General features: G+C 40.7%; 2 protein-coding genes across 3 annotated transcripts in view; one reads left to right on the top strand and one right to left on the bottom strand.

Moving 5' to 3' along the window:
• Window positions 1-4,045: 4,045 nt before the first annotated feature.
• Aln (divergent protein kinase domain 1C) lies at window positions 4,046-11,563 on the bottom strand. The gene is made up of 4 exons (XM_078190658.1): window positions 11,113-11,563; window positions 7,814-7,974; window positions 6,505-7,192; window positions 4,046-6,307 (listed from the first exon to the last, which is right to left on the bottom strand). The coding sequence occupies exons 1-4, from the start codon at window positions 11,260-11,262 to the stop codon at window positions 6,077-6,079; spliced, it is 1,230 nt and encodes a 409-aa protein (XP_078046784.1). The 5' UTR covers window positions 11,263-11,563; the 3' UTR covers window positions 4,046-6,076.
• The window catches only part of Gbs-76a (Glycogen binding subunit 76A), a 36,848-nt gene continuing 23,225 nt past the window's right edge, over window positions 11,194-24,816 (top strand). Inside the window, exon 1 of one of the 2 annotated variants that reach the window (XM_078190644.1) lies at window positions 11,194-11,291. The gene's annotated coding sequence lies outside the window, so the exon portion shown is untranslated. Of the gene's footprint in view, window positions 11,292-14,398; window positions 14,762-24,816 lie in introns of those variants that run through there. The other variant, XM_078190636.1, reaches the window with a different exon arrangement.

The raw sequence follows: 24,816 nt of genomic DNA, 5'->3' as shown, positions 1-24,816 counted from the left end.
AGATATAAGAATAAACTTGACACGGAATAAATTCCGTGACCCAATATTCTGTGACGCTAACGATCTACTACCATTCCCTATCATCCCCAGTGATATCAATACACTGTGAAACATTATAGATGTAATAGAAGTTGAATCATTGAAATGTGTATTCGAATGTCGTTTGTTTTCACATTTTTACAAGCTATTTGCATATTGCCTTAAGTTATTATTATTTCATTATTATTATTTACAGCTAGAAATATGCTACGAATACATTCTTGAGTACTGAGAAATAAAAGTATTCACCTCTGGTCTTTAGATTGAAATTAGTTTTAGTGCAATTGAACCATATGTCGAAAACTACTGTTAACCAACCGTTCTAAAATATTTCTAGTCTCGTATTTTATGAATTTCTTAAACAATAGTAGACATCTGCAGTCAATATTGTAGTTAGAACTTGACACAATTTCAAATGAGAAATAATGAGATTTTAAAAACTTTTCCACTGTTGAAACTTTCCAAGCATTCCCTGGAAAATATTTGATCAATTAACTAAACTTTCCAACATTACCTACTTTTGCATGTCTACTAATTATTCGAAGTCCAATCCACTTTCATTAATACGTAAAACTCGGAATACTTCAACAACACGGATGGAATAAATCTCGAACAAATTGAATTTACTGCTTTGAATATATAACTAGATATAGATTAAAATGCGCATTTTTATGCAAATCTTAATTAGAATAAATTATGTTAAAATATATTAGCTATAACATTGCTTACAATAAACGTAGACTAGAAATATAATTAATGTTTGTTAGTGTTCTATTTTCTTTTATATCTTTAAAATACATAGATATCGTAAATGCATAGATTCACAGTTTGGTTGGAACATGTGGTAAATTGTAATAAATACCTATGAGAAAACTCAATGGATAACTACTATATTTTTACGAAGAAGCGTTAGCAAACACGGCGCCCTAACCGGTTGACAAGCGGTATAGAGTAGCAATTAATGTTCACCGCATAGAAAGTGAACTTGAATTCAGTATGTATTTTACTTGGCACGCGCCATTTACCATGAGCCACAAAAGCTACTATCAAGCAACATAAATCAATACTCTTTATGCGTTCGCCATTTCAGTATCGCTGGAAGTGAATTTCAGCGACAATGAATTACGAATGTGGTATAAATGTAGCGCCATCTCGCGTCTCGAAAGCTGAAATCAAACTATATTGAACAGTAGCGCTATCTCACGTCTCGGCCATATGGCTAAGACCCAAATATCAGCTCTCAGATAGGTACATCCGCGATTTGTAGATTTGCGAAATTGTTAATAAATATCAATAACATTTCTGCATTAGATTAGTTGAATAGCAAATTGTTTCAGCTTTCATTCGAGCCATCAAGACTTGAAAAACTAATAATCGAATACGGTACATGACGGAGATACGGTAATCTCTCGGAGAAGTGGTGAAACTACTCACTAAATTATGGCGAGAAGTTTGAGCGTTTCTCCGCGGGTGGCGCCACTTGTACAGTTTTTTACATCGCCATTAATTCGATTTTAACGCTGTTTATTAGCATTAGAGCATGAAAAAATCTAGCCTAACCGATAAATGATGGTTTCTTCTTTAATTTGACAGCTTTTGCAATCAATCTCATCCACTAACAATTGAGAAATTGCATGTCCACTTTTCAGGCGCCCATGCTGCGACTTCACCATAGGGCAAACGCTTGAAGAATCATAAAAATGCTTGTAGATCACCGAAGATTAGACCCATTAAGGGATTTGAAAAATGTGGATATAACTTGAGGAACATAAAGATATACAAATTCTTAAAAATATATTTATGCATTGCCGAAACAATAATCGGGATGCGAGACGTGACGTCGGCACAGTATTTGGCTCGCGAAGCCGGAAAAACTATTTTAGTATTATTTAGGGATTCAATGTCATAATATCTTATATCGTTGAATTCATTTTAACGACGATCAGAGTTCGAAGCGTGTATCTGCCGAAGCGACATCCTGTATCATGTGTCCTGTGTATTATTTAAATCCTTCGGTATTGCTTCTTCGTCGTTGTATGCTGGCGATCAGCTATGCGGCTTGTCTCCCATCGTTCACGGTCAGTATACCGATCTTGCTTCTATAATTAAGCTCGCCGGATTTATAATCGAATGAGCGATCTTCCTATTAACAATATATTATTTTAGACATCGATAGAAAAGTTCAATGAAATAACTTATTAATGAAGCATTCATCATATTTTCCTTTCTCTTAGCCGGTAAAGTCCACTCAGCCAACTACAAAGGTTGCGAATGCTATCGTCGGTCTATGGTCTATACAAAAGCAGCAGAGACAAACCTAATCGTACCCTCTGCTCGATCTTCTCGGCAAATTCGATATAGTCACCAGCATGCCCGTCGAATCAAGAAAACAATCATAAGGAGGTTACTCTAGTACCCATTTACATTGAACCAATGGCGAAGAAAACATCAGGAAAATCCTAAGGAAATCCCTAAATGATTCCTGCGGCATCAGTGGCGATTTGACGGAAATGTAACCGTTCTCTTATAGCATAAACAATTCATTCAATACACGTGCTCTACATACTTAAATTATGGTTTCGTTGCTACGCTTCGGCACCGAAACTTCGCCTTTGCATTGCTCCCTTTCCACTGCTTGTTAACATGGTTTTATGCTTCGCCTTACTGCTTCGTTTCCGAACTTGTTTCAGCATCCTCTTCAAATCGTTCGCAAAACCTTTCTTCTCCACCGACGAGGTCTTACTTTACTAACAGGTCGAAATCTAGAGACGATCATCGTAACAAGGCACTCACAATTTCAGATTCTTCTATCCTATATTTATAGTCGATTTCTCCAACAGAACACCAAATAACATGTTAACTAATGGAAAACATACAATGGCTAATATTCTCCGAATTGCTCTGTGGAATGCGAACGGTGTCCGCCGACACAAGAAAGACATAAAGGTTTTCCTTAAGCTCCACCTAATAGACGTAATGCTGATCAGCGAAACACATTTCACAGATAAATCACGTTTCAATATTCCACAGTACAAATGCTATCACACCAACCATCCAAACAATACCGGCCGTGCAGGATCAGCTGTGCTAGTCAAAGATTCCGTTGTTCACCGCGAACTCCATGGCTACTCCAGAGCTTATCTTCAAGCCACCACCGTGAAAGTTAAAGCATTTCCATACGACATCGCGATCTCGGCGATATATTCTCCGCCGAGTTACAACTTGAAGAAAGAGAACTTCGAGGGCTTCTTTTGCACGCTGGGCTATAATTTCATCGCTGGGGGTGACTATAACAGCAAGCACGTCATGTGGGGCTCCAGACTGACCACCACCAGGGGCAGAGAGCTGGCGAAATTGGTGGAAGAAAAAAACTACACCGTCATTTCAACCGAAACGCCCACTTATTGGCCAACGGATCCGAGGAGACTCCCAGACCTGTTGGACTTTTTTATCATCGGCGGCATGTCAGCTTGTTACGTAGAATCGATACCGAACTTCGATTTGTCTTCCGACCATTCGCCAGTAATAGTTACAGTGAACACAACCGTGTTCGCTAATAGGGGAAGTTTATTGAGCAGAAAATTAGAAAAATTATGACACCTGCAGCGATCAAGCAATTCTAATGGAGTTCTATTTTGAGTTAAGATACGGTTTAAAGCGACGAGGTCTCGGAGATATTTGAAAATCGTCTGTTTTTGAAAATATCTCGAGAATCACAAATAATAAAGATTTGCGTGATTTTTCAGTACGACTTTTTAAATAAATGAGAAACACTTTCTCCAGGGGGAAGTGTTAAAATTTTTGAGGAAAGATGATGGCTTCCTGCTAGATCATGTTAGATCAATATTGTTCTTTTTCCATCGTAATTATTCCTAGAGATCTCAACTATTTCTGTCATCTATCATCTCAAAAGCGATGTACAGTTTCACCTGTTTTGGAATATAGGAACGTGCGAATTAAAAATATCATTTTAAGGCATGGATTTTTTATTTTTGAAAATCAGAGGTACAAATATTTTGGTCTATGCGATCACGAACCATATATATATGTATATACATGTACATAAAAATGCGGAACGATCTTGAGTTGAGACTTGAGACTTTCAACGACCCAAAACTGATCAAAGTCAACGTTACCCGTTAGATTCGAGTAATAAAGAGAGGGGGAAAAGTTTCTTAATTCTACTGAGATAAATCGATGTTACAATACTAATATTATACTCGAGGAGGGTAGGACACTGTAACGGATCGGGACAACTGAATCCTTTTATTTCGTTTTCTGAAAGTTTGCGAAAAATGCGCACGTTCGTTTCTTTTATAAACAAAATCTTCTGATCTTATCCTTTGGAATTTCTCCAACATTCTATTCGATTAGATGTTATAAATATTAAAAGATGCGTCTTTTTTTTCATAAGTACAAGTGATCGCCTTTCGATCGGTCTTCATTTCTATAATAATTGAAATCTTTGAAAATTCTTACGTGGTATATATACGACCATTAAGTACATATTCGTACGTAAATTATTCTGAGCTGTTCCATCAATGTTTAAAGTTTAATCAGTTCAATCGATATTACCAACAGTAAACTATGGAAGAAGAAACAAATGACTATGCTGTTTCGTAACATTATAATGTAAAAAATAAAAACAACGAGGTAACGCGTTAATGCTAAAAAAATTCGATTCTCTTATTTCGTGTTCATCTTTGAAAAAATTGGAATATGTCATATGTTTGTTACCTTAAGGTGCTCTCTCCCACCCCAAGTGCCTTAAGCCGTGCGACAATAATATGTATTAAAGGTTATAATATCCTTGTACTTTGGCTTCTATATAAGCGTATCAAATAGATTCGAATTACTCGGTAATAAGGCTGCTATTAAGTGAAAGTAGTTTACGTTTGTGCTCGATGTTGGTAATAATTGCTTATAATCTTTTTTCCTTATTGCTATCACTAGCCTCTAATGGTCACTTATTTGCTTACGCCGTTAAGGTACAAAGATTGTTCCTTTCATCGAAACTATACAATTCTTTTTGCCTCGTCTGAGCCGAGGTACTTTACACGTGTGTAGAGACACTAACCTTGAAACTTAATGTAAAGTATTTTGCAAGGCCGGAGTAACAAGCTCTAGGATTCGATTTTTTCTCATAGGAACAGATCTGTAACTATGAGGAATTTATCTACTTAATCATTTATCTGCATGCTCATCTTAATCGGTACATGGATACAGTCGTGTCTTCACTTAGCCATAATTATTAGAATGAAACCACCTAACGTAAATAACATTGCAAACGGTATATCATATCTCTGGCTTATAATTATATATTATTATTAACATTAATAAAGATTTTTTTAACTTATCAAAAATAATTTATTATCGAATAATTTATTAATTCGCGTAAGTACGATGCGTCGACTATTCATGGAAGCATTTGTCGGTGACGTTATTGGTAAATTCGTGTATCCATGTATTAATTAAAATGAGATATTCTACATGGTCTGCTTATATTCTAGAATTTGGAGGCCACTCTAAACGAAACTCTCATTATCAGTGGCTCGCGATTAAATTTTTATCTGTCGATGTTCCTAAATTAAGAACACAGAACTAGGCCCTTCTCATTACACTCTTATATTCTTTCATTCTCGTTGGCAATCTTTTTGTCGAACAGTCTGAATATCGAATTACATTTGAAAAAAAACTTTCCCGCAACATCTTTCTATTAATAATATTTATTATAAAATATTCAATTCTTAATGTAGTTAAACTGGTGATTTTTTATCATACCAATCTTAATATACGATATAGTTTGGATATGGCGTTGAGCCATAGATAATATCGATAATTTGATCGACAATCGATAGTCGCATCTCTACTTTTAACATCGTAAGAAAATCCAAATCATTTGGTCCAATTTAAAAAGAAAGTTATACCAATATCTTTGCGAGCGATTCTATACAAAAGGATCATAGATATCAATTATGAAATAAATAGTCGCCAACCACTGATCGCCAGTTTCGCTTTAAAAAGTCCGAAATGATATTCACACGGAAGCTGCGACTTCCTGTTCCATTTCGTGTAGCATGTTGTACAGTCGTGTTTTCAAGCTCTCCGGCACAGCAGCACGAGGCAAGTGTCCTACCTCGGCGGTCGGGTTCGCGCATTGCCGTAGCATCACTGCCAATGTACTGGTGGTGTGCTCCGACATAAGTAGTCCGGGTATTATGATAGTCCCGGAGAGAGTCCAACCGAGAAATATTTTCTCGCATACAATCTGAAATACCGGAATTAATTATAAAATCATCGCGTATTATTAAACAAATTCTACGTTTCAACTATACTACGAGTAACCATAGGTGCAAGGGGTTTGATAAGTTTAATTAATCGGTTCGTAGGAACAAGCGTGAAACATTTGAATCTCGTTAACGTTCAAAGATTACCTGCTTTCCAAGAACAGTATAAAAGACTCACCTGCAAATTATTGTTCATGACTGGCGACTCGCAACGTTTGTCTTTCGAGCAGACGGATCTGCAGTCGAAGTAGTCGCAGTCCTCGTGCCTCTGGCAGGTCTTCCTGTCGGCCATGATGCGGCTGATGATCGTTTTAGGAAAGGCGGCGTCCAGGTCGAGAAACTTGAGTTTCTGTCCGCCTAGGGGCAAACCGAAGTGGTTTATCTTGACGTCGCACAGATGGATCGGCTCGGGGAAGTTGGTGTCGAGTTCCTCGAGCAGGTCTATGATCATCACGGCCAGTTTCAGCCTCTTCGCCCATTCCGGTTTCGAGTCTGACAGGGCTAGCACCGTCGTGGGTGTTTCGATCGGCCGAACATATTCGACCGCGTAGAATGTGCCGCACGTGCCAATCAGCTGCGGAAAAATGTCCCTGTCCTCGTAGAGGATGCTCATCAGGTACTCGTTCTCCTGCAGCAACGGCCAAAGATTCTCCATCTCGAGCTGCCGCCTGGTCAGCTCGCTCTCGACGCGGTGCGTGCGGAGCCGCGTCAGCCTCTTCAATTGATGTCCCGACGGCGTCACGTTCAGTTTGCTAACGACCAGATCTTTGATCATGTTACCAAAGTCCTCCTCTGATGGGAAGCGCTTGGTGCCGGTCGCATCCGTCCAATAGAGCGACTCGTATTGTTCAGCCGTGGTCTTCGTCCTGAAAGAAATCGGATTGCTTCATTCGGGTCCACTTCTTCAAGTTTTTTTTTTTACCTATTAGGGCTTATTGAGTGGGGCCTATTAATTGTTTAAGTTACTTTTCAAATTAGACGATGAAGAAATCTGTTGGTTGTGTAGGGATTATTTTCAGGGTAAATCCCACGAGACTCCGTGGTAATAATAAAACAACAAGTCGCCCAAACACTCTGTCCCCATCCGTCCCATTCATTAACATTTTATGACACTCGACCATGCATACCCGGAAAAAAGCCTGCAGTTGTAAATGCCAATTACAGACCTCTCTTCTTTAGTTGTAAACATTTTTATATTTTCATAGCACTAGCTATTTATTTTACCTATTTGAATTATTTTTCTCATCACAAGGGGTATCTAATATTTAACAAATTGTATAATAATACCTTAATAATATATAGCAAATTATTGATTGCTACGGCAGCCGATTCATAGGCCACCGGTTAGGGTAAAAAGCCGATTTGCAGGCTACCGGTTGAAAAGTGTTAGGGCGAGCGAAACGATAGAACCGTCACGGTCGAAAATGTCGCGGAAGTTGATCCTCTACTTGCGTTTGTATATTACAAAAAAAAGAAATAAAACAAACCTTGAGGCTTTGAATACTAGTCGCGTTGCTTCCCAGTGTGCAGAGAAAACTGCTTCTTTGCCAGCATGCAGCGTTTCGCACGCCAACGAATGAATACCCCTTTCTGCGCATAGCGGGTCGCATAGAATTCCTATCGCAGCTCCCTTTCTGTGCGTGCTGCACTAAAATGAAAATTATGATCAGCCATTGTACGGTATAGGCGCGTGTTCGTGGAATTGTTTGCAGGTGATTGGAATAACTTCCAACCAACAATTCCCAATTGACAGTATCCAAATTTTTATTCAAATTCGCATAGTTAAAGTTCTTCGTGTCGTTCGTACAGAGTGGTCGAGGATTATTTACAATCATTAATATGGACGTTTATTTAAATGTTGGAAATTCATGAAACTGTAATAGCAATAAAATCTATACGTAATACGAATATCTAAAATATCGGTGCTCTCTATGTTCGTGATTGTTCATAGATAACTTTGAGTTTTCTTTAATTTTAATTTGTACAATCCTAAAATATATATATTCTCATTCCCATCGTTCTAGAAATTAGCTTAAAATTATATTTTCTACAGAGAATACTTTCAGAAATATCAGAAGTATTGACGAGTATTTATAAAAATTGATTGTTTGTTAATTGTCCAGGTTTTTTTATGAAATATACTACGGAAATGGCGATCAAGCTGCGTGGTTTCCTCAATGAAACTGAAACTAGATTCATAACGTAAATATTTAGGATGGTCGGTGGTTCGATGCAGCTCGAAAGAGATACAGATTTGTATCAATCAGGCTCCCACAAGCATACATAAAAGTCAAAATTGATAGACACTTCCTTTGGGCAGAGCGTTACGGGCGATATCACGTTTAACCTCTGAAATAACTTTGTTTTCTTACGGTCATCGCGCATGTCAGAAATTGGTTATTTTATATATATTTCATTGTAAAACCTGCTCTACGCTGTAGTAAGTTTATGACGAAGACATCCTGCAGAGTCGATAATGCATGTAAAAAGAGAGAGAGAGAGAGAGAGAGAGAGAGAGAGAGAGAGAGAGAGTGCACGTGCACGTCGTCAGGGCGCCGCCAATTGTTTTAGACAGAGTTCGTTTTGTTTTTCGAACGGACGACCACGTGGACGCGAGAAAAATCAATTTATTAAACACAAATTCGGATGGTTAATTCTCCCGCACTCCTGCACCAATTTTCTCCGACAGAAAACGTTACTTGAACGTCTAATATTAAACAACAATTAAATCATGCGTCCTTGTCGCAAAACGCGTGGATTGAAAGCAGCGAATGAATTTCAGTTTTTAATTCGTCGGTGCGTGCTCGACATTTGAGAATAAGTGCTGACCTGGCCGGGATTAAAACGCAGATTAATTGGCAGGAAAGGAATTTCGTGGGTGGACAGCGGAGTTATGTCGTAAAATTTTTACGTTCGATTCGCGGATGTTTCGAGAGTCGTCGCTGCGAGGGCAATAAAAGTGAATTATTCTCTTGTTGCGTGGGTGGTGGCCGCGTTGCGTACACGCGTACGTACATTTGCGCGCGGTACTTGTTCACGTGCGTGTAGCAGTCGTCCGGCTACGTGTACAGCAGAGATCATGCACGCGATATTTTTAGTTGTCCCGAGCCGCCACGATGAGAGAACTTCTTGGATAGAGACGGCCGCTGTGCCGCCGCTGTAAGATGCATGCCGGCCACCACCGTGTGTCGCGTGGGCACGGCTAACTCATCGGATGTCCTTTTTGCAAAGAAAACGATAGGTCACAGCCAGCTTTTTTAATCGCTTTCAATTTTTTTGTTTACGCGATGAATTAGTTACTGATTGGTCCAGGCAGATTTGTAATATTATTTCAAATAATATGGAATATATTGGCATGGACTGTTTTAAATGAAATGATATTAATGATAACGTATAACGCGTATCCTCCAAGTATATTATTTGATAAAACATTTTGATTGCGTTTTTAATGCGTTTTTAAAGAGCTACAGACAGAGATAATCTCAAGGTTTCTCATAATTATCGGTCGAAGTACGTGAAAAACGGCAATTTTCGTTATCTCTAATTGTTTTCAGTTCATATAAACCAAATTCGATGAATTTCTCAGCATGTGTATAGGCTGTCCCAAAAGTCAGTCCCAATCGGGAAATAAGGAGTTCCTGAGGTAGTTTGAAGTCACTTTTTCCTGTATAAAAATTTTCTCCGAGGAATTGTTAAGAATTTATTAATTGAAAACAGTTACCATTAAGAGGTACCATAGAGTCAATTATGATCAAAAATAAAACACAGTTATCAAAATAAACCGCAACTAGTTACTACATTGTATCCGGCTCCACTACCCTACGCGTTGTTCATAGTTACAAACATATTTCAGGTGGACGGAGGTTCGCGAAACACATTATACAATTTCAACGTAACAGTTTCATAGCAGGAATCTAATATACGTGTACCGGCGCTAAGGGTACAATTAGATGGCTTTGTGCTGAAATTTAATCAGTCATGAGAACCTATACTTATAACTATAATTTTCTTTATCTAACCGTGACAGATGGCAATGAACAACCCGTTCGCCATTGGTATGAACATGAGAGCCATGAAATCGTGTCAACTAGAGACGTGAACAAATAATAATTGAAAAAACTTCAAACTTCTTGAAATATATTATTAAACAACAGTCGTACAAGACTAGTAAGAACGAACATTTGAGTTTAACTTGACGAATCTTTATAAAACTTTCTAAATCCAAACGTTTTATACTAAATCAAAAATTTCTTTTGACATTTATATTCTCTTATTAAATATACGTAAAGGACAATATTTTTCCTTTCAACGTAGATTTACTTAAATATTTTCTCGTGGTATTATCTCCGTAGCATAGTAAATCGTAAATGCCGCATTTGAAGTCCGATTGTTTACAGCGAGAGCATCGACAGTTATTGTAAACAGAGTCGAACGTCGATCGAAGTCGATTTTTGAATTTGGTTAGTCTGAACGCGGTCGCACCGGAATTTCTACAAGAGGGCTGTAGAGGTGACTGTACATATATATACGGAGAAAGGTTACACAAGAGGCTGGCTGCGCTTTATATTCCCCAGAAGGTTGTTTCGTGAACGTCGGGAGGGCGCGTGCGTGTTCGTCTGGTTTCGGCGTTCTTTGCTCTACTACCCTGGATTCGCACCCTTCGGCTACGACGTAATCCCCGTACCGCGCGCTACTCTTCTGTGTGCGTGTGTTTCTACGGGAAGGGTGGTGTGTGCGTGCGTGTGGTAGGGCACTCTCGACCGGTGTGCGACTCGAAAGGACTCACCACGTTGGATACGTGCCGCCAAGCCTCGAGATTCGTGCACATAATACCCCAGTGCAGTAGCAAGTAGACGACCAGCAAAGACACCGTGAACACGAACAAAGTGACCACTTTGTAGTGGTACATGAAACCGGGCAGTCGTCGGACGTTCATGATCCTGCGGGCGCTGGTTCTCTCCTTTGGTAAGCGAACGTATTCGTCTTCTCTTGCACTAATCCGTCCGGATGCAACAACGCGGTTCGTCACGTTCAACGATCAGCTGCTCGTCATCTTCGCCCGCGGCGGCGCATCGCGACATCTCGTTTTCAGTTCTATTCCGACCGCGACACGTTCGGTTCGGTTCGATTCGCGAGAATACGCTTCGGTTAACTACAACGACTGACCGGTGTCGTACGGTTGTGCCAATGCGGCATAATCTGCGGCACATGCCAGCGTCGCGGCGCCGCGACGCCGCGGCGCGCCTCTCGCGGCGAATCCTTCTTCTGCGATCAACCGCGGGGCGCATGCTCTCCCGTGGCTTTTCATTTCGACAGCACACGAAAATTTGAATCTCCCGGACTGCATTCTATGGGGGAAGAATTGAACTCGAACCTGTCAACAATGCTGAGTTCATACGATGGTCAAGAATTGAAGATGTATTAATATTTCACTATGATCAGTCATGGTTGGAATTTTCACAGTGGCAACGAGTCGTTCGGTAAATGTATCGAATCGGTTGATTAAACGAAATAATTTCAGAAGCAATCATGTTTAATATAGGAATATTGATTAATGTTAAAATGCTCGTCGATTGCAATAAATCAAGAGCGTGAAGAAAGATGGTACGTAATTTCACGCCAAACCTAATATTATCCTTGCCGAAGAATCTTTCTCGTACCACACGTGATACTAAAACTGGCGCCTAGGATAATGTTTTCAGAATCTAGATATAAATAGAACTGTCACGGCAAGTCAAAACTAATTTGATTCAATTCTGTGTTGCGTAATTCTCCAGTAATAATAAATGTTTTTCATTAACTCTGCCGAGCAGATTCTTCAGTAATTTTTTTTTCATATATTGACGTTTCTATTATTTACATAATTTTTTACATACTTACAAGATTAAATTTCTGTAACCCTAAAAATTATATTCCGTATAATAATAATAATAATAAGCATTTGTCGATTACTTTACCACATATTCATACAAGATCCCATCAAAGTGTTTTATATTGACGCGTGACATTGATCGCGTTAACGTTTAACTACGTCATCTACTACACAACTTTTTTACTGGCGCGTCATCCAGCGGTGAAGGTTTCTGAGTGCCTGGAATTATTTCAAACGATCCAATTTACAGTTCGCACAAAAATAGTCGGACCATTACTGCCGCCGCGCGCACTCGCCTGATTACGCTTCCAGACTCTTTTATCGCCAGGTCCGCGCCAATCGTCGCGTTATTCTTCTGCTGTTTGAAAGACGACACAAGGTGACGAAACGAAGATGCCAAAAATCGAGATAACATTTTACGAGGAATTAGAATGGAAGGAACGATCTTTTTGAGACCAGTTGCTTTTGATGCGACTATAACTTCTAATTGAGGGTCTGGCTGGTGCTGCCTCCAGTGCCGTATCACAAGGAGGCCGTAACTGCTAAAAGTGTGCGATCGATGCAGAAGTTCGCTGGACCCTCTTGTTGATTTCTTCACGCGAGAAACTATCCTTTCCCAACTGATGCATTTGTTTGTCTACGCATCTACAGAGTCCGTTTAATGGAATTGTAACGCAACTGTAGCAGACTATCAGAAATAGGAAGTCTGAAGGGTTTTTAATCAATTACATTTTTAATGTTATTCTATCGTGTACGGAGTGTTGGATTCAACTTATGCATCCAAACTAGTTTTCAATGATACAAAGAAAGTTGCGATTTATTTCATTTCATGCGACCATACTTTTGCATTGAAGGTCCAACGAAGTCTCGTAGGTCATCGGGTTGATCTTTATCTTCGCTATTGTTGGCGATTACGGGCATTGGTAGTTTTGTAAAAAATGCGTCGGAGGTTGCGACCCTGAGACAAATAATTTAGCCTCCATCATAATCTTTCTTTCTAAAAATAATCGAAGTAAATACAGCGAAGAGCATGGCTGAGTCGTCTTTTTTTTGAAAACAGGATAAGAAGAACTTTGCTGGGCGGTATTTATAAAAATATGTAAAGGAGAAAAAGGACGCGTGTACAAAACAACGTGTCAAAGTTAACCGATGGCAACAGATACAATGGAAAAATGAGGGCAGACGATAATTAAGAATGGAAAAGCGAACATTTCAACGCGGCACTTTAATTCTCGTGGATTAATAATTAAAATAGTGTCACAGAATAGTGATAAGAAATGATTACGTAATTAACGAAATAAAAACTTTACGTTTTAGAACGTATAGACGAAGCAAAGTTTTTAATTCGATTCTTTCGAAGACTCTTTTTTTCTCTTTCTCGTGAGAAGTCACCTAGTAATCGCTTGTATGTATATTTCAGGGATACTCTATACGCAGACTTAAATTTCACCGATAAATTTCCCATAAATTTCACCGATCTGAAAATGAGCGATACATGAGTTAATTTCAAGCAACTTTTTCCTTTACAAAAATGTTCTTCGAAGCGCCGTTAATGAGTTAGTCGCGAGAAACACTGACCAATGAGTTCCGCTGGCGCGAGGCAGTCGAGTTAACAAGCGGTCGAAGCCCGTCTCCTCTCATTGGCTCGACCGCCTTGCGCCAGCCGAGCTTGTCTCTCATTGGCCACTGTTTTTCATTAATAACTTGTTAACAACGTCTCGTAGAAAATGTTTACAAAGGAAAAAGTTACTTCGAACGAGCTCAGGAATCTTTATTTCCCGATTACGAGTGACTTTTGGTATACCGAGTATTTTGTAAATAAGTATTGCCAGGAGAAGCGGGCTCTTGGTTGACCATACGGGTTCCTGGTCCACCGAGAGCCTGTTGTCCAAGCTCGAACGTTGCTCAGCGTCTGCAGCTAAACGGCAGGCAGCGAGCAGCGGCACACGGTATCACCAGAATACACCTCGGCATCATCCCTATTCCAACTGGACGATTTTCAGCAAGAATACGTCATCACTGGCGCGGTAGTATGTTCACCCAGAGCCGCATTTAGACCGGGTTCACAAGCCAGTCTTTTTACGTTTCCCCTCTCTCTGATCCGGCTGCTCGGACGTAGGAGTCTCTCTCGACCACGGCGCGGCTCGTCGAGTACGTCGGACTTGCTGGTCTCGTCGGACTGATCGGACACTCGTGGGCAGTTTCCAAATTGCGCGCGTGTTCGCGGTCGCGGTCGCGGCGTATCGCGAAAGAGGGACGCACCTGCATGCTGCTCCCCGGCTCTGCTCGGCTCGACGCGCAGCTGCGACCTTCGACGCCCTTGTGCCGGCGGTCGTACAGCGCGACGCCCGTCCTCGTCATTTTTACGCCGGACGTACGCACGCTCGCGCGGTCTCTCGCCACCTCGGAGCTCTAATTTCGGTTTGGTTCGACACGATAGCTCGATCCACCGGATATATCGCGGCGGGAACAGTGTCCTGGGCTGCTTAGGTCGCGTCGACGGTGTCCTCTACTTCCGGTCGCCCTGGACGGGGCTACAAAACGTCTGCCAGACGAAAAGTCGGTGAGTGAACGCCGTGAAGAGAAGTGCCCTTCGCGCTATACCTAACCGCGTGCCCGCCTGGCCACGCGCTTGCCGGGTAAACAGTGTTCAGGGGGCACACGGTCGTCGGCACGCTTCGTATCCCTCTCGTATGGCGGTGGTGGTGGTGTGGCGCACTCTGTACCCTTGCCTGCGCCAATGCGAACCTCTCAGAGGGGGGCCAACCGCGCTAGCTTCGTTTCGATACGCGAACTTCATTGTTTTCTGGTGCGCGAGGAAATGTGGCGGCTGGTGGGGGCGATATTAATTATATGGGTCCCGCGTGTGCACAATACCATCATGAGTTTTATTCGGACACTGGTGAATTTTTATTAATGGTTTTTGAATTTCGAAGAGTGTAGAGATACTCGCCTGTGTTGGAGTCTCATTTTATGTTCTTTTTGTTTCTTTTTCTTTTCATTTAGAATAATTCAGAGAGAGAGGAAACGAATATCATAAATCGGAGAGCTTCTGTTGTAGATTGTTTGGTGTCTTCGTCCATCTTTTTGACGCGTGCACAATTATTTTTGTCTTTAATGAATATTTACGTAAACGAAGTCGCTCTTCAGTTTATTTTAGCGGGGAACTATTGTCAGAAACGATTTACCGATATTTTGGCTAATTGATTATTTTCAAAATAACACACGTATGTATATATTTTTAAACTGTGCAATGCCGGATGAAATTGTCATTTGGTATTCTTGAACTACATCCATTGCAGAAATGTGGGTTTATACTGTCGTTTCTAATATAATTTCAATATAACGAGACATGATGTGAAATTTTTCACTTAACAAAATGTTCAAACGTTATTAACATTTCGGGTGACTTTGTTTTTGTTCATGTTCAGAGAGCGTTTTTATTCTTTTATGTATAACGATGATAGAGCCAAGAATGTGTGATGCACCTGTTTCTGTTTAAATTTGTTTTTCTTTCACCGTCGTAGAATAATACGAACGCTTCTTCTATCTTACTTTTGCGTTAAAAACTTAACGCAACTTGGACCTTAACGATATCATAATGTTTAAAAATGAAAATCTTTTTCTTCTTTAGCGTCATTTTTCTGTTCCGACATTTGCTCGCCGAGTTATTTTTACTGAAACTGTTCCAACGACACTTGAAACTTAACTATAGAGTTTAGTTACTGTTTGGTGTAATACTTCGTTCGTAATTAGGTTTCATTGATTACGAAATCATTTGTTGACTACTTCGTGTGGCGTAATGACCTTATTCTTAGATGCGTCTCTGTTTCAAAGGTCCAGAGTGTTTCGAACTTACCGAAACAACATTTACTCTAATTTTGATTAAGCAAACAAGATCTGAATTTCCTTAAATTGATTTATGCAATTCATAAGTCCACCTGTATCAGTCGCATCACTTTATTCGTCTTTCCCTTCTTCGATCGTTCCTAATACTTATTTATTTTCTTAATAATCTATTCGCAAGTTGGAAAAATAGATCAGGCCGCAGATTTCAAACTATAAATAACGACACGAGGAACGCGCACGGGATCAAACGAGAAGCACCTGACTATATTTCCGCCTGCACTATTATTTTACCATTACGTAATCGTTGTCATCGTGTGTGTCATCGATGACTTTTGCTGAAACGTGTACCGAGGTGTATCGAACCTCGAACAGTATTGTCTGTCGATCGGAATTCACTGGCAGCGAGTGAATCCGTGTTCTTCAGCGAAACGTGGGGTGGGCTATGAATTATGCGTTCTCTTTGTTTACGGTGAATCTCGCTTACGGCGTATATGTACTTACTCCGCGATAATGCAAAATTACGTTCGGTGGATTATCGACGAACGTAGCATGCATTAATAACTGGATTTCGTGACTTTTTTTCTGGAAGTTCACGGCACACGTTCCAGCACGAGAAGACGAAGAAATCCGATTGGCGGCGACGCCGACGCCTCTCGATAGCTTGTCTAATCGTCCGAACCCGTTTCGAGTTCAGTGTCGCCGTGTCATAGTTGAACGAAAATCATTCGCGATTTCTTTTCGCCGCTCGAAAGAATTTCGACACGATATTGCCCTGGCAATTCGTCATGCGGTAATTAACCCTGCGGTGTCGCTCTATTTTTTATTAAATGACACGCTCTCTCAAAATTTTTTAAAATTCGGACCGCTTTCCAATGTTGTCCATACTAATCGTTTCGAAATTTCTCGACGCAACGGTGCGTCGCCTGCGTTACGAAATTAATACGAAACTAATGAGAAACTATACGTTCAAGCTAAATGTTGTTTCGGATCGATTTTAATTATCTGTTGTATGTTACACGTACCGGTGATAAACACACTGCTTCGAAGCATGCGAGACGCATGAACGTGGAAGTAATATTTTATCTGTAACACGTACAATGTGACTGAAAAGTGAAATACGACGATATTTATTCTTCATACGGTGAGAACAATAGAATTGTTCGCGGAGAACAAACACTCGTAGATCACTGTGATGTATTGTTTGCCAATTAGGGCTCCCTTTTTCTTCACCGCGTTCGGTACATAACAAATTAATGTTTGGATTATACAGTTGATACAATGTATTATAATTTCTCTGACGGACGAGCAAAACAGTATAAATGAAAATTGTTAATTGCGCGAACCGCGGCGCTCGTAAAACGCTATAGAACGCGAAGCAGTAAATTTATTTATTTTATTCAGAGATATTTATTAATATCTCTGTATCGAGATATTTATTATTATTTGGTTCTTATTTTCAGTTCTTCCGAATTCTTAAGACGAGAAATCCATTGTTACCTAACAACTGCTCCCATAGAATTTTCATTTATCATTTATTTATTTCCATTAGAATTTATCATTTTCAAGATAAACACGCGGCCGAAGCATAAGCGGCAGTGCTTATGTATCAGTTTAGTAACTAAGCGCATACGTATCTCCCATGTGTCCCAAGTGGTAGATACCACGTGATCGATTTGTTTGCACCATAAGCGGAAACGTAGAAATCAATCATTGCGTTCGCCGATCTACCCGCGCCGATCCGTTTATCCGCTGGTCAATTAATGCGTATTCCGTTGTTCTTCCGTGGTATTGTGCCATGTACATTTCTTCCTAGAGAGTACACACGCTCACACGCACACACACACAAATCCGCGTTCGGTTTGATCGTTTAAACAGAAGATAGCATTGTTAACGCTATTCTCGGCTGTTCCCCGATTAGCTATCGGGATTTTCCTTACAATATTGCTACGAGCGTTGCAGATGTTTTCATGCTTGCCACGGCAGATGAAAACGTTATTAATGAAAACGTTAAATTGGCTTGATCGTCCCTACCGTAATCTCCTTGTCCGTTCAATTTATTTCGCTTGTTTCGCTAAACAAATTTAATTTAATTAAGCTTAATACGATCGAACTTGATTTACTTACTTGCTTGCGCGTTATGGCGAGTATGAAACGCGGGGACGAATACGTAGAGATAGCTCGTATAAAATGTCAACCGAAGAAATAAATCAAATTGCCAGTATCTGTGGCGCTCTATTGTTTTCCTTCAATTTTTCCGTGCGTTTCTTTTTTTATCTTACCGGTATTTTTATTTTGTTGGAATTCCCAAGTCGAACATCAGGTTGACGTTGCGAATATAACTGTTTCTAATCGTTACGAATTATAATAACGAATGAAAATGGGTTACGCGAATCAATGAATTATCCAAATCTTGTAACACCATTTCTGATGTCATTTCGCGAGTGGAGACGTCACCTTGCTGGCAAGCAGGGTCTCTGCAAGAAAATCTCGAAGCCTGAAATTTTCGTTGAGACGTCTTAAAATAATGACAGCGTCGCGCGACTATTATGCGCTAAATGCGTGACATTTTCACATCGATTAAATCAGAGATTTAATCGCCATTTCCTTCGAATTCCCGTCAATTCGATTACAGCTGAGAATATTTGTTTCTCGAGATAACGCGATTCTATAGCGTGGTACTATTAGCAATTTCGCCTGGTTGGAAGACAGCGGTTGCGGTACACTCGCGGCTACATAGTTTTCAGGTTATTTTCATCGGCCGGGCATGTAGCAGCAGGTATCCGATGTCCTGGCAAATATTTCCGACTGGTCTCTTCGGGAACAGAGGCGCAGATAGCAGTAACGTGATATCGCAGAAACGCCAGTAATCAAGAATAAAATTTGCCCGTATCTCGCGGAGGCCGGCCACGACCTACGACTGCGACCAGGTGTATACGATCAGCCGGGAATCTCTCCGCGGCGTCTTCGGGTTGTCGACACCGTAAAAAAGGGTGCCAGCCGCCGTAGTCTTTGATCCTCGTAGCCGAGGTGGGCTCTGCTTTGACCTCTGATCCTCTTCTGCGTGAGTTCAGGTTCGTGTTCACGCGGGGCAAGCCAGTCGAACAAGTGCGAACGATGACCTCGATTCAGCTTCACGTCGTATCAATTGATCGCCGGCGGTCTCTCGTCGACCTTTAAGTCGCCCGTCGTAACGTAGCGACGTTGCGACTTTGAACGGGTCCTCCGGAGATTCGCTGGCTCTTGATATACCACCGTTAAGTTTTTCCAAAAACCGATTATATTAAATTAATCCATCTAAAGCATAATTAATTGTATACTTGCTGCATATTCAAAGTCGATTTTCTCAAAAAAAAGAATCGTTTTCTCTTGTAGAGAAACCCCCTCCTCGATTGCTGGGACATCCTTATACATCGATCACTGTATAGATCATATTACATCAGTCTATACATTCCGATTAAGAAGACAAGCATTTTGGACATTCAGTGGGAAATTGATTTATTACTAATAAATGTTATTTTTACATCGGCTGTAGTCGCTGGCAGCTCGTCTCCAGGATGCCTACAATTAAGCCATAAACATAGTAACGGTATACGACGACTTCGCATAGACACCGAGTTGCCGGCCGTGTCTAACCTTCACACCTTAAGCTGTACAAACTAATCAGAATCTTCGACAAAACCAAGTTCCGTGCAAATATTCCTGCGTAAACGTAGAACTTTTAGATAGTCGTATAACGTGTCAACAAGAAAGACATCGTAGAACCCTGCTAAACACGCGAGATTAATTCTCTGGACCCTCTATACTCTTTTCGTAAATGATGTCGAAGGTCATCGAAAATCTACGTACATAAGTTGGGGAAAATAAATGTCTTATTATACGGAAAGCTTTTTTATTATTTGATTATTTGAAGCTATACCACGGTAGACTGTTTTCGCAACGTGAGTATTAGACAGGATTGTCTCTCTTGCTTTTATCCTTATGGTGGATCTGATTGCGTCAGAGACGGTCACCTTGACAAGGAGGGTTGCGGTCGATCCGTAGTAGTTTATAGTTCACGAAAGGCACCCTCGAGCGCAAGCTCCTCCCACAAAACCGTCGCTTCGCGTAGTGGTTCAGTCAAGTTTCCGGTCGATGATACAGAAAGGTCATTGGCAAGAGAACGTCCTCCTCTTCCAACCATACACACGTAGGAAGATGGACTTACGGCATCAGAACGCATAGGCGATCTTCTCTTGTTTCAACGTTCTTTTGGACCACATTCCGCGCTCACTCTTGCAAGCTGCAGTCCAAAAGCACAATATAAGTATTATATTAACAACTAACTAGGTTTACAGAGATTTCTTCTATAGTTGTCTCCACGACACACGCGGCAATTTGACGCGCCTCGCAAACCTAGTGTTAATAACACAATAATCAAATACGTCGAACATAAATGTGAGCGTTCTTTTTAGAAATAACAATCCTGTATGGTTATTCCGTGGTCGTTACAAGCGTTGCCATCTATTATTTATTTTAAAAAAAATCAACTGTATTAATTAATCGACGAAAAGCTTCTGCGACACAGATGCGTTTGCATTTTGTAATTAATTCTTCAAGAGGAGCGGACTTGTATCGATCGATCGATTACACTTCCGAATTGTTGTCGATGTTTTATAAAGAAAGAAAAAATAGCGGTGCGAAAATTGCCGATGCGGGAGCAGCCGCAAGCAGAAGTCATTGACCGTTGCAGTGAAGCAAGACGCAGCCGGTATGCAGTATGCAAGGTTTTGTGTTTACGTGCAGACCGTCGCGTGTGCGTGCACCGTGCAACTATTTAGAACCTACAACCCTGAATGCCGCACGGAAAGCGTACCGCGCCCTTGTAATTGATGTTACTTACGAGGATTACCGGCCACCATAAATAACGAAAAATTAACTCGTCGGCGATACGCTGCGAGGAAAAGCTAAGTGAAACGCGCCGAGCGTTTGGCTTAATTGGCGCAACTGGTTGCGTACGATTAATTACCGTGCCTCGGCGCTGACGGTAATCGAGAACAGGGGTGAGATTCATGATCGCGAAGATATAAGTTATTGGGAACCAGTACATATATTGAGTCTCGTTGCCACGATTGTTCGCGATGCTATGCGGTACCCCAAATATTTATCGTGAGTCACCGATTAGGCTGACCCGTGTGTCACTTTTGCCAAAACACTGCGTCACCGGAAGCATGGGTCATGCTTTGCCCCATCTCAGCCTAGAAACTGCATCTTTGGTCTACGTGACTCCAGCAGGCACTATAGCGGCGCGATAAAATGATTTCAAACAAGAAAATGACAATGTAGAAGACGCACGAGTCGCAGAGAACTCGGAGGAAGAAATAATAGAGTTAATTGTTGGCAATCTGGTCTCATTTTCTCGTATACAATTAGGTGAACGGTACTACTATGTTGCTGCGATGTTATAGCTCATCCTGTATTGGTTGCGTACGAGCGAGTAGACGCGTTACTACGAGACGTTTATTTTTGCGGGGGATGTCGGGCCTCTTCGAACCAGCTGTGGCTGAAATACGATGCGTTACGCACGATAATGCGTCTTAAGAGAGCAAAGAGATTTTTCTCCCTTTCCGCTGCGGGACCACACCCTTTGTGATCTGCATACCGGGTGTCCCCTTAAGGGAGACGATACGTACGAGCCGCACGGGAGCCAATCGGTGCAAATTCATTAACCTTAAAATTAATAACTACTGTGTAAACCAGTGCGAAATTATTTATGTAACTGGAATAACGTGGGTAGTTCGTGACTGTAGTTGCTGTTGGTGTCGAACAATTTTATTAACAAGTTCTTCATTGTAGGTTGTAGATTTTCTCAAATTATGAAATGTCGACGTATAATGGTGTTAATATAATGTGTTTCAATCATGTATAAGGATTCGGTTGATGTGTAATAGTATTTGTTTTAAGAATATTATTCAGGACGAAATAATATTATTATTATTCTCGAGTGTTATTGTTAGAGCGCGGATTTTGTGCTTATATGGTGAAGTTTTGGGCGATCGAAATTTAAAATGAAAGAAATGTCCTAGTTTGAATTAATTAAAGTGATTATAGAAAGGTTTAATTTGTTACTTGCTTTCTATTTTTATAGTTTTCATTTTACATACGATAACCGTACACACGATAACAAAACAAAACGTCTCGACGGACGCACGTGTACAGTTTATTTGGTTTGTCTGCGCCAGCCTGTACACGATTTCGCGGAATGAATTATTTTTATTATTTGCCTCGTTCTCCTTCTTGTTCGTTTGGCACCCACGACACGCGCAGCTCATGCGACGAACAGCATACAACACGCAACCGCATCTCGACGTTTCGTCGTGGCCGTGATATCGTTTCTCCAAATTTGGGAGGCCTTTTTCATTGAGCATTTGCCTCGGATTCACCATGATCCGGTTCCCAAGGTTTTCGTAATTTTATTTTTAGTTCTTTTCTCGTGGAAAATGGCTCGTCGAATCGACGCTCTTTGAACTTTACAAGTCCCGGTAGAAACGCGGCAGTTGGCGTTACATCGATTAATTTGTCGCGAATACATATTTACTTTCGAAAATTTATCTTTCGCAAGGGTATGAGCTTTTAATCGTTTTAAAGTTAGTTAAATTGATTCGAAATAAATCACGACTCTACGCGATATCAATTATCACGAAGGAGTAGATAATAATTAATATAAATAACTCGATTCCCCCGTAGATAGTTTCATTAACCTCTTCAGGGATACTGCCACGTATGTGTACACTTAGTTTTATCCAAATTATGATTGTTCCAAGTATAAAAAAAAATATGAGAATCAGTTGAAAAACTATTCGCTACGGAATCCCTCGGTAATGCCAAGAAAACCTCATCGAATGAAACGAGATGGATGATAAATGAAAAAAGAAAAAAATCAAATAGATTGTTCCTTAATTATAAAAATTCGTCCCAGAAGGCGTTAATGAAATTGCTTCGATCAAACACTTAGGTGATCGTGATCGTTAATCTCGATCGCCGTGAAGTTGAAGATTTTAGAGGCTAATCGTGCTATTCCTTCGCACATTGCCCTAAGCGTTATTGTCAACTGAAACGACATCGATAGTGAAACTAGATTACATTCAAATAAAGGCAATTTCCATTGACTGCACAGTGTTATCAACTAGGTTAGCGATAAGCAACCGACTTAGATAGCGTAAACGGTGAAGTAAAACTGCAACATTAGCGATTCACATCTGATGTCAAACTGCGCCAAAACGAGCGATGCTGATTAAGCGCGACATATTACGACGAGTTTTATGAACGGGGATATTTTCTTTAACACAATACACGTACATAGAAGCTTCTTTCAAAGCTCTCCTTCATTGGTGGTTAATTAGTCATTAATGTTCATTGAGTTTGATTTTCTGGTCCATCTCCCCCTCGCTGTGCTTTGATTGAATCTATTCGTTACGTTGACCGACCTCGTAAAACGCTCGCAATCGTTGAGAAGAGAAAAGAAAACAAAAGAACGAACGTTCCCAATAATTAGTAGTTAATTATACTGGACGATCGGGGCGCGCAATAATCGCAATAAGAACACTGTCAAACAAATTGCTTTTCTTACGTGCCCAGTACGCCATCGGTGAGATTTCTATGCTCTATCTTGTTCATAATGCATCCGAGAACTGGTTTTTCCACTTGTTTCAGCCTCGGTGACAAAAATACTCGAACGTTTCATTTGCAGAAATGCATTCGTACTATTCTGACAGACAGTGGAGAAATGATTTCTCGAGCAGGAGAATTCGAAGAAAAGTTCTCGATACACCGAACAATGGAGACACGCGCGTCATTGTAATCACGGTGGATTAAACAAAAAATTAGATAGAAATATAAAGCGAACCCGATATTTATGTGAAAATTAAAATTAGGTGCTGATAATAAATATACGTAGATACGCGTACGTATAATTACGGAAATAATTCCACCAATCTTTTGTACGTTGCATACGAAGAAATAACAACGTAAATTTGTTGTTCAGCGTGGCACTATTAGCCGCATTTGCACCTCGTTCGAGCCAAGACGCTTCGGTTGTATCTTTGTATTCCCGCCGCATGCTTGTACACTGTTTAGTTTTATCGTACGTTGGTGTAGGTCAGCCGCGCGCGGTTCGGTTGTGTGCAAGTGATTACGGGCGCGTAGGCGTTTCGTACTGTCCCGATAAGATGGATGAAACGGCACGATAAGATCGATAGAAAATCCTCGCCGTAATAGCAGGAATCGAGAGCGCGCATGATTTAATAATATTGCAACCTTCGTTTGATTTACGGCTGCCCGACGACGCATAAAGTGACCCTGCGGATTCGCCTTTTTGTGAACGGCTACGCGACGTGTGCCCCCGGTGTACACCGAGACGCATCGGCCTTGCCATTTTCTCGCAAGAGATACCACACCAACGTCGTGTTATCGGTAGGCTTCTTTTCTCTGAACGTTTTCCAGGTTCGTTCCCATTGTTAGAAGATCTAGTGCTCGATAGAAAGCTCGAATCGCGCTAGACACTGGGAGTCGCGTCGCGGCGACTTTGAAAATTCAAGGAAGAAAAGATAGTGTTTCTTCAACCAGTGTTGGACATTGCGTGAATTGTTTCCAAGGAATATGCTAAATTAATTTTCGGTCTAGGATTCCGTATATTATTTTAAAGAGAAAAAACAGTCGAGTTTTTAAGAGCCTTGCAAGAAGAGGTGTAGCATAATTTGCATTACAAGAGATCGTTGTTGCGGTCGGTGTAAA

The sequence above is a fragment of the Augochlora pura genome, chromosome 2, assembly GCF_028453695.1.
Source record: "Augochlora pura isolate Apur16 chromosome 2, APUR_v2.2.1, whole genome shotgun sequence".
In the NCBI taxonomy this organism is placed as follows: domain Eukaryota; kingdom Metazoa; phylum Arthropoda; class Insecta; order Hymenoptera; family Halictidae; genus Augochlora; species Augochlora pura.
This window is presented reverse-complemented; position numbering and strand designations above follow the sequence as displayed.

Coding starts and splice junctions, on each gene's coding strand:
- Aln (XM_078190658.1), bottom strand. CDS start 11,262: ATGAACGTCCGACGACTGCCCGGTTTCATGTACCACTACAAAGTGGTC. Junction 7,975..11,112: donor GGCGGCACGTATCCAACGTG/GTGAGTCCTTTC, acceptor TTTTCATTTTAG/TGCAGCACGCACAGAAAGGG. Junction 7,193..7,813: donor CTAGTATTCAAAGCCTCAAG/GTTTGTTTTATT, acceptor GATTTCTTTCAG/GACGAAGACCACGGCTGAAC.